We start from the raw sequence: 12,368 nt of genomic DNA, 5'->3' as shown, positions 1-12,368 counted from the left end.
CAAACTGATCCTTAAAAGCTGATTTCATGGGTTTGTCCTTCTGAGTGCTAGTCATGGTTCCTGTCGCTTTGACAGCAACTGCACAGATTTATCTGGAAACACTTGCAATATTCAAATGAATCAATACCAAAATAAGAAAGGTTTTCTAATTAAACTTCTTTTCTGGAACGTAGAGAACTGTAACCTTCGGGCATTCTCAGTCAAGTTTAGTATCAAATTAATTACAGTGAGGATCAAAAGCTGAAATAATTCTAAACTTAATCTGCACTTGCAGTGATTGGAACTTACTACATTTTGCTACTCTACTGCAGTAATAAATGCCAGAAACTTGCAGTATGCAGCAAAATTAAGTTGTGACAACAGAACACTACAGATCTTCTCTACATTTGATGTAAAAAGGATTATTCAGAAAGTTAAACTGCCCTTGATTTTACATTTGCTGCCACAGCTGTAAGTTTCTCGTGTCATCTTGGGATGTATTTAGAAACTTGGAAATCAGCGTGGTTGTGGGAAGTTCTAGGCTGCATTCAGAGATTTTATGGACTGCAGGAAGGTTGAGAATTTTGCCTGCATGTGGTGATATATGAAGTGTCTTTTCTCCCTTTTCTGGGCAACTGAAATACTGTTTTCCTATATTTAAGGAAAAAGAGCAACCCTCCTCTCTCCCTCCAACTAAGTGACAGAAACGGTGGTGCCCATTCATTAGCTCAGGGTGCAATGCTCAATACTCACCCACCATCCACAGCTTTCAGCCCTTCTGGAGCACACAATCATCTCTTTCTTACAGTAGAGCAGTTCTGGAGTAACTGCCAAAGGCGTGGTCTGAACATTTGCTGGCTTCAAAAGATTCCTATAGCTACAAGCAAAAGACAGCACAAGTTAATTACCTAGGAGTTGCTTTTCTCTATTCAGGGTTATGAAGCAGTTTGATGCCCTGCTTAGAGCCAGGCTATAGCATGTACATTATTCAAAGCCTGTAGAGGTTTCCCCATGGACTCATTTCAAAGCAACTGCTATAGAAATTTTTCAACCATCCATTTACCCTTGCTATTTTCATGATACAGAAGAGTGCTATAAGATCAGTGGATTTCATTACACACTGCAAGGGGAAACACTTGTGACTGACTTAACATCAGTTAACCTGTGGCCTGCAGCGGCACTTGCCAACACTCCAGCTGACTCGGCACACGCGTGCGCTCACGTGCACACACAGAGTAGTATCATGCCCTCTGGGCTAGCTAATACAATGACATTTGCCAGAAAGCCAGGAGCGTCACTAATGCCTCACTTCTCTTTTAGGTGTGCAATCACCTCAGTATTTTCTTGTTTTCAGCATCCCAGGCAAGAAACTCTACATTTGGCTACAGTACAAACCAAAAGCTGTGGCCAGAGCGCTTCCAGAGAGGTAGCAGATGGCTTGATGCACAAACCACCTCACTGTCCTGAAGACTGGGCCTGCTTCTTCACAGAAGCTCCTCTGCTGTCCTTGGCTCCTCACCAGTGATCAGGCTGGGCAGCCCAACTGCAGCTTCCTACCATCCTACCAGTAACAACTCTTAACAAGAGATAAAGCTTCCCACTCTTTCTTTCACAGGAAACCACCTGAGGGCTGGCTCACACCATTGCTCCTTTACAGTTGTTGGGTAAGTGAGCTGAAGCCTGCAGTGCTGAATGCTTAAATCCTGGTATATCACATGCTAGTTGGTATGACAGAATCACAGGGCCAGCATGCCAGAGTATTACTATCTAGCTAGCTTACTTACTACAGGCAAAGGAGGACTGCTACAACAAGACAAGAGAGATAAGCTACAATGCTGGCAAAAGCCTGGTGATCATGATGTTTGCAAAGAGGTATAAGAGGACAGCATTTAAGGTTTTGATTTTTCACCACCATGGCAAAGGACCAAAACTTTCAGCTCCTGCATCTGACAATGGCACCCTTCCCCATGAGGCCACCTGCTCAACAGACAGCACTCATTCTCATTTAGAGCTCCTGTTCTGGATTACCCAACTCCTCACTGGGCCATAGAGCCTGGCTCAATCCACAGGCAAACAAAGGCCATCCGCACAAGCAAACCGAGTGATTCCTTGAACAAAAAACATTGCAAGGCTGCACCCTAAAAGAATACTGATGAGGTCATTCCCCTCTACTGTTGTCACCAATAATTTAATGACATTGAGGACAAGCACCATGACACTTACCAAATGCTCTTCCTAATGCTCCTGCTGCTGATCCCCAGCCCGTCAGATACAACTGGCAATACAGGTGCTGCCAAGTAGTTGCAACAACACTCAGATGGCTACAGATAGGTGTGTCGATAGGAGTGATGGATAACTCCGAAGATCTCTTCACTGTTGCATTCCTGTCTTTGCCCTGATCCAAGACAAAGGCAGAACAACGTAACCAAGTATAGCATAGTATGCAACAGCAAAAGTACCAAGGGGAAATGGTTAACCAAGGTACATGTTACAGCCGCTGCTGCATGGGGGACAGAAGAAAATAGCATCTATAAATGCATACCTACTACAACACCAGGAAACCAAAAGAACATATTAAGGATATTAAGACAATAATGGAAGTGAACCTCCCCATTAAATTCTGTTTTGAGCTCAAGCATTTGGCTTAAGCAATTGCTAATTTTTCATAACAGCCACCTAGTGCTGAATTAAAGCTTTCCAGTGTGAAAGAATGGACCCACTCTTTAGAGAGCTTCTGATCTTCAAAAATAACAATAATTAAAAAATTGTCTGGACCTTTTTATGCCAATTTGGTAACTGCAGAAAGCAACAGCAAAAAAAAAAAAATTATAAAAGAATGCTCTTCTGCATAACAGTGCTGATTGATAGGCATTAGTTGCATAGCCACTTCATCAATTATTGATCATGTACCACATCATTTTATTAATGATTTTGCCTAAAATTCATACCAGGGTAAACAAGGCTACAGTTATCCAAATTCATGGTTTATGGCTTCTAGCAATCCAAAAGCTCTTTTCTACACCTCTGAAACTTCACTCATATTCTGAGACACACTAAGAATAAATATCATTGACCTTCAGATAGTCCTCTTGACTGTCTTTGAAACAAGTAATTCTGTCAAAGTTTTATTTATTTATTTAACACTATTAAGTGCCATTTTGAAATTTTATCTAGATGTTGCTGGAAGAGACCTGCCCTTTTCCTAATACACTGCAGCAATATTTATTAATCATATTTATTCCATATTTTCTTCACATTTTTTTCATCCTTCCCTTATATTGACTCTACTGCTTCTTTGATTCCACTTTGATTCCAGGACACTGAAAAAACTGAAGGATTTTTCTTGTATTGTTGGCCCAGAATACCTCTCAGGTAACCTTTGAATTCCTTTATCAATGTCTGCATTTTCTAACTGTTAAGTTTTATTCATGACTATAATGTTCCCTATTTATTTTCCATAACCTATAAACATTGGCACATACACATACATATTTTGATTGCTTTCATGTTTTCTTTCAACTAGGACAAGTTTTGAATCAGAAAAGCCCTCCTACGCAACTGCAGTTAGTTGTTTTGGTGACCTAATAAAGCATTTGTAAGCAACTTCCATTTATCATTTTCATTTCATCTTTAAGTTTTTCCTCTTGCTCAGGATTATGTCAGTTTTGGTTAATGCCCAATTAAAAAAGCACCAGAGATCACCAAGCATCAGTCAATGTGCTCATCTCTTTGCCCATTAAAACTATGATCACTGAAAGAAAACAACCCCCAGTTCCAAGTTCTCTAACCGACCCATGGAACATGCAGCCACTCCCCACACATGCTCCAGACCCCCAGGACCACCACCAAGCATCACCCATGTGGTGCTTTTACGACGAAGATGGACATCACCAGTAGAGCTTGTTCAAACACCTTCTATTGTAAAGTGCTGATTCTGCTAGGTGCTTTGCAAGAAAATTAATAATTGCTTGGACTGTGAGAGGATCACTGTGGAACCCCAGCAAGATCCCAGCTGCTTTTCAAACCACATCTGACAGACAAGCCCAATGTTTAGCAACCTGCCCATGGCATGGCTCGGTGGCCTGGATTCCTGACAGCCAAACCCTAAGGCTTTCAGCTCCACAGGCTACAGCAGCCCCTCCACGCTGAAGCAAACTTATTTTCTTTGTATCAAATGCCAAAGCGAGATGACATTTCTATGGGAAACCTCAACATTTTAAAAACAACTTACTCGGAAACAGAACAGAAGGTGAAACACCACTGCTTTTTATGGACTAAGGAGTTCAATGTGCCACCAGATCTAATCAGGAGTCAACAATGTCTTCTACAGGGAACCCATGCACAAAGAAGCAAAATTAAGATGTTGAGGTTTTCCTTTGCTAAAGAGAGAGAAGGATCAGTGTGGAGCATGGGGCCACTCATGAGGAATGCCAGGGGGTAACAACAGCTGTGCAGCAATGTCTGAGTGAGAACAGCAGCCCCCGCCCTATGCATTTACTAGAGAAAAAAACAGTCACTTGTAACTCTGCGGTCCTCTCACATGACCATTTCTTCTCTGTACCATCTCCTTTCTCTTTGCACCTTTTCAACTCTTCTCCCTGTTCCTTTTCCCACAGCCAGCCACTATCTCGTACTATGCCACATTACGCAGGATCCCACACAGCCGCAAAAGGTTTGTGACTGCAGCACTCTGAGAATAGTCAAAGCTAGATGCAGAACTCTCAAGGTTATTGCTCATGTTGCATAAAAAGACAGAAGAAAACAAGTCTCATACTCAATTCCCCTTTCAGAAGGGGGAACAGATCTGCCTGATGTCTGACTAGACAGCCCAGGTTTCATGTCTGTTTGGAAGCCTACATTGCAGGAGGCAGGCAGGACACCTGATGGAGTGACAGCCATAAAGCTGAAAGGGTAGTGCTCTTCTGATTTGGGTGCAGATAAGATCAAACCACTCCAAGTGGGGGCATACCTGTGGAGGTGATCCCAGCTTCACTTCCTGCCCTTTCCCCTTGCTCCCAGCATACCTTGCTGTTATCCTAACATGAATTTCCACTTATAGCATAGTGAAACTGGAAAAATATGCATTTTTACAACCATAGTCTGGAGGTGCATATTTATGTTGCCTCTTAGTTAGGATGAATTCACAACTCCAATCTCATGTGAACTGGAGAACTCAGACTAGCTCTCTTGCACCGACTCACCCCTCCCATTTTATACATGGGATATATATTTCCCATTACCTGAGAAAGCCTTACTTTCAATACACCACATATACTATATGCAAGCTTTTCTTTCGGTATCTTTACATTCAACCAGCAGTTAAAATTCACACAAGACAGGAATAGACAGTATGTTCTCCGGTCAGCAAAAATTGTACATCACTTCAACTTCAGTCAAATTCTTCTAGTTTTTTTCCTCCTCCTGTTTCACTCCTTATCTAGAAGAAAATGGAGTATCCTCAGACAACGTCCACCAGAGAGGTCAAGGTTAGTGACTCTTCCAGTTCTTCAACACTGGTAGGCTCCCAAGGATAAAACACAACCACTTTCTTCTTTTCGGTCATGAGGAAACCGTTATCACTAAATCTGCCTTTTATACGCCCTACATCCAGAGACACAAAAGGAGCAATTGCAGTGGTCTGAAGGACAAATATATAAACGTCATCTCGTTGGGATACAGAGGCCTGGAAGAGGAATAAATAAATAAATAAATAAATAAATAAAATATACATGTTAAAGAAGAACCCAGTTGCACCCAAACTGGGAAAGAGCTGCATGTCAGTAAAACAGACCGAACAACCACATTTGATCAAAATTACTATTCTCTTCTGGAAATCTCTTCAGGAACAAAAAGTCAAACCCACAGGATTTATATGTAAGAATCATGCAAAAACTGCAAAGGTTATTATAGCGTTCCTACAGAATACTTGCCCTGGTTTTGGCTGGGATAGAGCTGATTTTCTTCCTAGTAGCTGGTACAGTGCTGTGTTTTGGATTTAGTGGGAGAATAATGTTGCTAACACACTGATGTTTTAGTTGTTGCTCAGCTGTGCTTATCCCAAGTCAAGGACTCTTCAGTTTCCCATGCTCTGCCAGCAAGCAGGTGCACAAGAAGCTGGGAGGGAGCATGGCCAGGACACCTGACCCGAACTAGCCAAAGGGATATTCCATACCATAGAACATCATGCTCACTATATAAACTGGGGGGAGTTGGCTGGGGGGGGGTGCTGACTGCTGCTCAGGGACTGGCTGAGCATTGATCAGCGGGTGGTGAGCAATTGCATTGTGCATCACATGTCTTTCTTGGGTTTTATTTCTCTCTCTTTTTGTTATCTTCCTTTTCATTGCAATAATTTTTATTATATTTTATTTCATTTATTAAACTGTTCTTATCTCAACCCACGAGTTTTACTTTTTTTTTTTTCCAATTCTGCTCCCCATCCCACCGGCGGGGGGCAGGGAAGGAGCAAGCAAGCAGCTGCCCAGTGCTTCGTTGCCAGCTGGGGTTAAACCACGACAATACTACAGATTGTGGCAAAATGCCATGAAGTGTTATCACTCTACCATCTTCTTATGAAAATAACTGAATAAATGGTAATCTGACTTGTATCTAGTACTGTTATCCTATACTTATTGCAGTGAAAGAGATTTGTCCTTTCACCAACATACTTCACTCAACCTATAAATTCACAACTACTAAAGCAGCTGGCCTTTCCAATTACATCAGGAACAGAAATACACAGACACAAAAGATGGTAAAAATCACAGTAACACAGGAGGTGACTTCATCTTAATGGAACATGGCAGTGAAGTCCTTACACTACATTTAGAAGGCAGCTATGTTGTGAAATATCAGGACAAGGTATGTTTTATATTATGTTCTATCAGTAGTTAATCTCGGAGAGACTTAAAAGCACAACCAGGATGCTTTTTCATTCAGCACTCCCCATTCACCATCATGAAATATGCTACATCATTTTCAAATACCAATTAACTATATATAAAAAGCAGACATATTAAGTGCAGAAAACACATCCTGCTTACAAGAAAGACAACACTATTATTTTTAAGAAAAAGCACACATCCTTTACATTTTGTGTTTTCTAAAGAAACACATTGTCATGTTTTTTAAAAGCAATGCTATGAAGAGTAGCACTTGGATTAGCAATGTATTTGAAAGTCTAGTTAGTTCATTAGTAACTATGTATAGAAGCACCAGCTTCTCACAAAACAGAATAATTTTAAAAATCACAGCTGCATACTTTCTTAAAATAACCACTTTGCATTTATGCTTGCTAGCTATCCTTATTAGTTAGTACTACGGAGACAACAGAGCCATGGGAAAAAGGAGTGAAATTTCCCAATGATGCTCCAGGTGCAGAGCTTTTATTATTGATGATGTCATCCACAAAAAAAACCAGCATGACTCAGACTCCAGATTGTGCCACCAGCTGAAAAAAAAATAAAACCAGGCTGATTTCTTTCCTTTGTATACTCAGGAGGCAGACCGTGCTGCCATGAAAGAGATAAGAGGTGAAAATCTGGCCCATTTTCTTTTTGTAAAGCAATTATGCTGGTCCAGATTCAAAGAGATTAAAGACCTCTATTCCCCCCTTGTTTAGTTTAGCTCTACAGAGCAAAGCTGCAGTTTAGAAGCCAAATGTGAGAACACACAGGTCCCCATCCTGCCAATCTGCTGATTAAGAATTTTGCAGTAAGATTTACATGCTAAGAAGTGAGACTTAACAAAATGCGTGTGTACACACACACACATGGAGCGTGCTTGCTCTCTATATATAGAGCACGCTTGCTAGGAGCGGAAGAAATCTAGGGAAAAGCAGCCAATGGACTAAATGACAGTGTTATACAACACTGATGCTTTTTGTGCCTGTTCAGAAGACTGACACACTTGCCAGATATTAAGAAATAATCACTATTATGCAAATCAGAACCCTTAGCTGGAAGGCAAGGATTTGCAGAAGGAGGAAAGGAGCATGCAATACTGCACATTAGCAGTGGTAGACTGATCTGAGAGTCTGAGCACTTCAAGAGAAAATAACTGCTGACAATAATGCACTCCATACTCAACTGAACTAGCATCACCTGGTACTGACATACAGTACTGTCTGCAAGCCAAAACACTTGCCATGATGCTATTTGCTATCTAGGGACAAAAAGAATGAAAGGAGCAATGCTGCAGCAGTCAGGTGAAAGACAAAACAAATGAAACGGAGACTTAATTATTTAAAACAAAACAAACCACCACCACCAAAAAAAAACCCCAACCCCAGACAAAACAAACCACCAGTGTTATTTAGATATGCATATAGTGACACAGGAAAAAAAAATCTGATTTTGAACTCAACATGGAAGCTAGAATTGCAACAGGTAAAGAGAAAGAACATTAAGTGGAATTGGACACTGCACAGCAGAGCAAACAAAACAGTAAGATTAACAAAACCAAATACAGTAATTTAGCATGACTAATGCTTACACTAAGATGGGTCTTTTCTAATCCTACAGCATCCTTTAGAGATGAAAGGAAGTGATGGTTCGTAGGACTCTGGAGCCCACCTTCTCCCACAAGACAAAAAGTAATAACACAGCTTTTCCTGGTACAGTTTCTGCATCTTTCCAGCAAGTTATTTATGGACTCCATGTAGATGAGGACAGCACTTTGTGCTTTAACAGTCACACTGTCTTTGGCAAGGGTGCATACTGGCTCCAATGAACTCCAGGCGTGTACAACGACCTATCAAGCATGTTGAGAGAGCACAAAGCTTAGAAGAAAATTTACATCTGTGAAAACAACCCAGCATCCTAGGTTTCAGATTGCTTATTGCAAGAGATGTTCTCCTGACAGTACCAGCTGACTTCCACCTAGCAAGAAACTCCACAAAGATTTAAACAATGGATATGGCATAATAATTAGATTATATAAACCTAACAAGAAGTCTGGATCTGTTGTCGTTCTTGATCTGCAAGGGTTTTTGTTTTCTCCAGGCTCCTTGAAAGGAGGGGGTTGCCAATTTCTGCCAAGGGAGTGCTGGTAAATGGAATTTTAAGTGACTGACTAATTTGTTGACTCTTTTTTTTTTTTCAATCAGGGAGAAGAGGAAAATGTCAAACAAAGGATTTTCTTGAGATTGCTCAGTGTTATCAGACGTAACCCAACTGGGTAATCTAGCGCTTCTGCACAATCACCATTAAACAGAAGCAAGCTGCATCACCTTAAAAGGGATTATGGAAGTTATATTAATACAGTAAAATATACATTCCCAGAGATCACACATGCATTATGAATGCATCCTTAAGTTTGTTTTTTTTAAAAAAAGCGTAATTTGGAAGATAGGCACTCAATGAGAATTACAGCATTCTATCTCTTCATACAATTTAGGTTATTTTTGATCTTAACAGGGCTCTACAGTCAGAAATAGATCTTAACTCCTTTCAAAAGTTTTAAAGTTCCAAATTTTCTTGAAGTGCAAAATATAATATTCACCAGAACTACCTTACTGCCAATGCTTCTCTGACGTTATCAGAAAATCTGAATTTAAGCCCGTTACAATAACTCAGACCAGAAATAATCAATTTCATTACGTGCAGTCCTACTCTAAGAACTGACTATCCAAAAATTGCAATTGTTTTCTATACTATATATTACTGTATATAAGTAACCTTATAAATCTGAAAATTCATAGCAGCCTGCCAAACAGAGCAGTGAATTAGGAATTGACATACTCATACTATGAGTTCCAAAATTACTACTGAGTCATTCCAGGTCTCCAGGTCTATTTTTCCAGCCTTCTCACATGGGACGCCCTTTACGTCAGGAATTGTATCTCATAGTGCAAAAGGCCCCTAAATTCATTTGGGATCTGGTTGCCATATGATTAACAGCAACAAAACATAACAAATTGAAAAGCAAGACTGTGTTCTACAGGGCAACTCAGCAGCCCAAATACTGCCTAAGAAATCCTAACAGTTTTGACAGCATTATCAGAAAACACTTAAGGCATCAATTGTAAAACGGTGACATTGCATAGGTGACCTTGCAATTAAAGTACACCTAGATGTTCTGTTGATATTTCAGAAAATAATCTAGTTCTTTTTCCCAAAGCAGAGTAGTTTGAGTACTGGCAACTAATGGTACAATCCTTTTTTTCCCCCACTTAGTCAATTAATCTAGTTCTAACACCCAGGGGACAGTTTTGTTAAGTACTGAGGTACCATTTTTCACACTTTGTTCTATTTAACCATTAATCCCTTTAAGATTATAACAGAATAGTTAATTTCAGGCCCATACCTACAGGCTATAAGCAAGGCAATTAATTTCTTGTTCTGTGAAGCAGTACGCACCACTATAATAAAGGATAGTGTTGCCCCTAAGAAGATTAAAGAGAAGAATTGCACCTCATTGTGTTTGAGCATGGAGTTACTGAAACTTATCTATACAAAGATGTGCTCATTCAGCTCCTCACATTTTTGTGGGAGGGACACAAGGGTGGTGAAAGAGGTGTCACTTACCCTCAAAGTCAGCTTGTGCTCTGCTTGAAGATCTGAGACACCGTAAATGTACAACACATCTTTATCTTCATAGGCCACAGGCAGCAGTGGTGCAAAGAAGTTCTGGGCAAAATAGTGGAGCAGTTTCCACTTGCCACCATATTCTGAAAAGGGTTAAAAGGGAGAAAGATTCAGACTGAATCCAAGATTGCCTTGGCATACAATCCCTTCCTGTGCTTTCTGGTCTTGCTAAGGCAATATAATATCCCCCTCCACCCTTTTTCACCTCTATCAGGTGCAGAGAATAACTGAAGTTAATCTTGTTTTCTTCCAGCCAAGGCTTTGCTCTGGAAGGGATCTGATGGTCTTTCAAGGTTTTTTTTAAGCTTCACCAAAAGGTCACATTTTTTAAGTGTTGGTCCTATCATTGCTATGCTTTTGTTCCATTAAAAAAAAGCCTTAAACACAAGTGACATTAAAAAAAACTGGCACGGCGTACTACATATTAAGTAGCTGGAGCATCTATGTTGTTGAAAATCCAGACAAACACATGGGTGTTGGTGGTATTGCCACAAACTACCACCACTATAAAGACACAGTAGAGTCTGACTTTTGGTGCTTATACAAAGTGTTGTCTTCCCCTTTTTTCAGTCCTCCTCTTTCAGTTCTTCCTTAGAGGAACATCAATAACAATGAAAACAAAAAAACCAAGTTCTCAAACCAAAGACAGCTCTGAGTTAGGCAAAATGAATTTGCCAAAATCTAGAGACAACACTTACTGTATGGGATTTAGCAGACACATGATGTAGACATGCCAAACAGTTTGCTTTGCCTATTTGATGGAAAGCTGTGGGTTATTACTTTTAATACTTTGATAGTCTGCCATTAACAAACTGGAAAAGCTATCAAACATTGTTTCCTCTCCAGAAAATGCAATTTTGCCAGATGCAACACTGCCACACAACCAAAGAGAAGATGCCTCCATTTCTTCTTCTATTAATTTTCCATCTAGCACACACTGTCAGCATTTTAACTCTGTCTTTGCTCAACCATTATCTAGTCATTGAAACAGCACTAAAAAGAAGTAGCAAGTCAGCTGCATCATCTCATAAGGAAAGAAAAGTTAGATACCGGTTTCATTCTTGTTTCTGGCTCATTGTTTTATACAACAGGTTTAAAGATCAGGGATGTTGAAAAATAATTGAAGTAATACCGTTTTGTTGTAACTAGTTACCTCTCTGTGTTTTGGTGCTTGTACAAAGCTCTTAGCACTTTCAAATATTTCATAATTAAGGACTTCATCCAGAGTGATGTAGTCTTTAAAGGGTGTGTTTGTGGCTTTCACAGGCAGACCTGAACATGCTCTGCCTGCACTCCACATAGACATGAATGAACTTTGTGGAGAGCAATGTGCATTAGCTGCCACTCGGCACCTTGCACATCACCTTGTTTGCAGCAAGCTCACAACCAGCTAGCCTGAAGAACAGACAAGACAAGCTCCTATCTGCCTGGAAAACCCATACAAGATTCAACTGTGCTATGAGATCAAGCTTGCCAACAAACCACCACTGACATTCAAGCTAATAGCACTGAAGCAAACTGAAGAGATGAAGTCTGAAAGAAAACTTCAGAAGAGGTGGCTGAGTTTCTTCAGAACAGACTGTTGATAAACTGATGAACATACTCAGCATATTGGTGCCGTTTAGTATGCAAATGAAGCCACGTTCTTGCATTCCAAGGACAATTCTTGGCAGAAAATGGTGGTGGTCTGAAAGACAATTCTGCCAAAAACAGGGAGTGCTAACAAATTACTTTTCAGGGCCATGAAACTTGAGAAGATGAGAGATTTGGATTGAGGATGGATTATATGAAACAGAGTAAACT

General features: G+C 40.3%; 1 protein-coding gene across 4 annotated transcripts in view; it reads right to left on the bottom strand.

Annotated features, from left to right (window-relative positions):
• Positions 1 to 2,874: 2,874 nt before the first annotated feature.
• MANBA (mannosidase beta) overlaps positions 2,875 to 12,368 on the bottom strand; it is a 50,718-nt gene continuing 41,224 nt past the window's right edge. For 3 of the 4 annotated variants that reach the window (XM_069783672.1, XM_069783681.1, XM_009915291.2), the window contains 3 exons: positions 10,506 to 10,648; positions 8,473 to 8,730; positions 2,875 to 5,662 (listed from right to left, as the gene is read on the bottom strand). In XM_069783672.1, the coding sequence (XP_069639773.1) occupies positions 5,438 to 5,662; positions 8,473 to 8,730; positions 10,506 to 10,648 (626 nt within the window). In that variant the 3' untranslated portion in view covers positions 2,875 to 5,437. The remainder of the gene's footprint in view (positions 5,663 to 8,472; positions 8,731 to 10,505; positions 10,649 to 12,368) is intronic. The other variant, XM_069783699.1, reaches the window with a different exon arrangement.

This window comes from Haliaeetus albicilla, chromosome 1 (assembly GCF_947461875.1).
Source record: "Haliaeetus albicilla chromosome 1, bHalAlb1.1, whole genome shotgun sequence".
NCBI classification, from domain to species: domain Eukaryota; kingdom Metazoa; phylum Chordata; class Aves; order Accipitriformes; family Accipitridae; genus Haliaeetus; species Haliaeetus albicilla.
The sequence above is the reverse complement of the archived record's forward strand: the minus strand, read 5'-3'. Positions and strand labels throughout refer to the sequence as shown.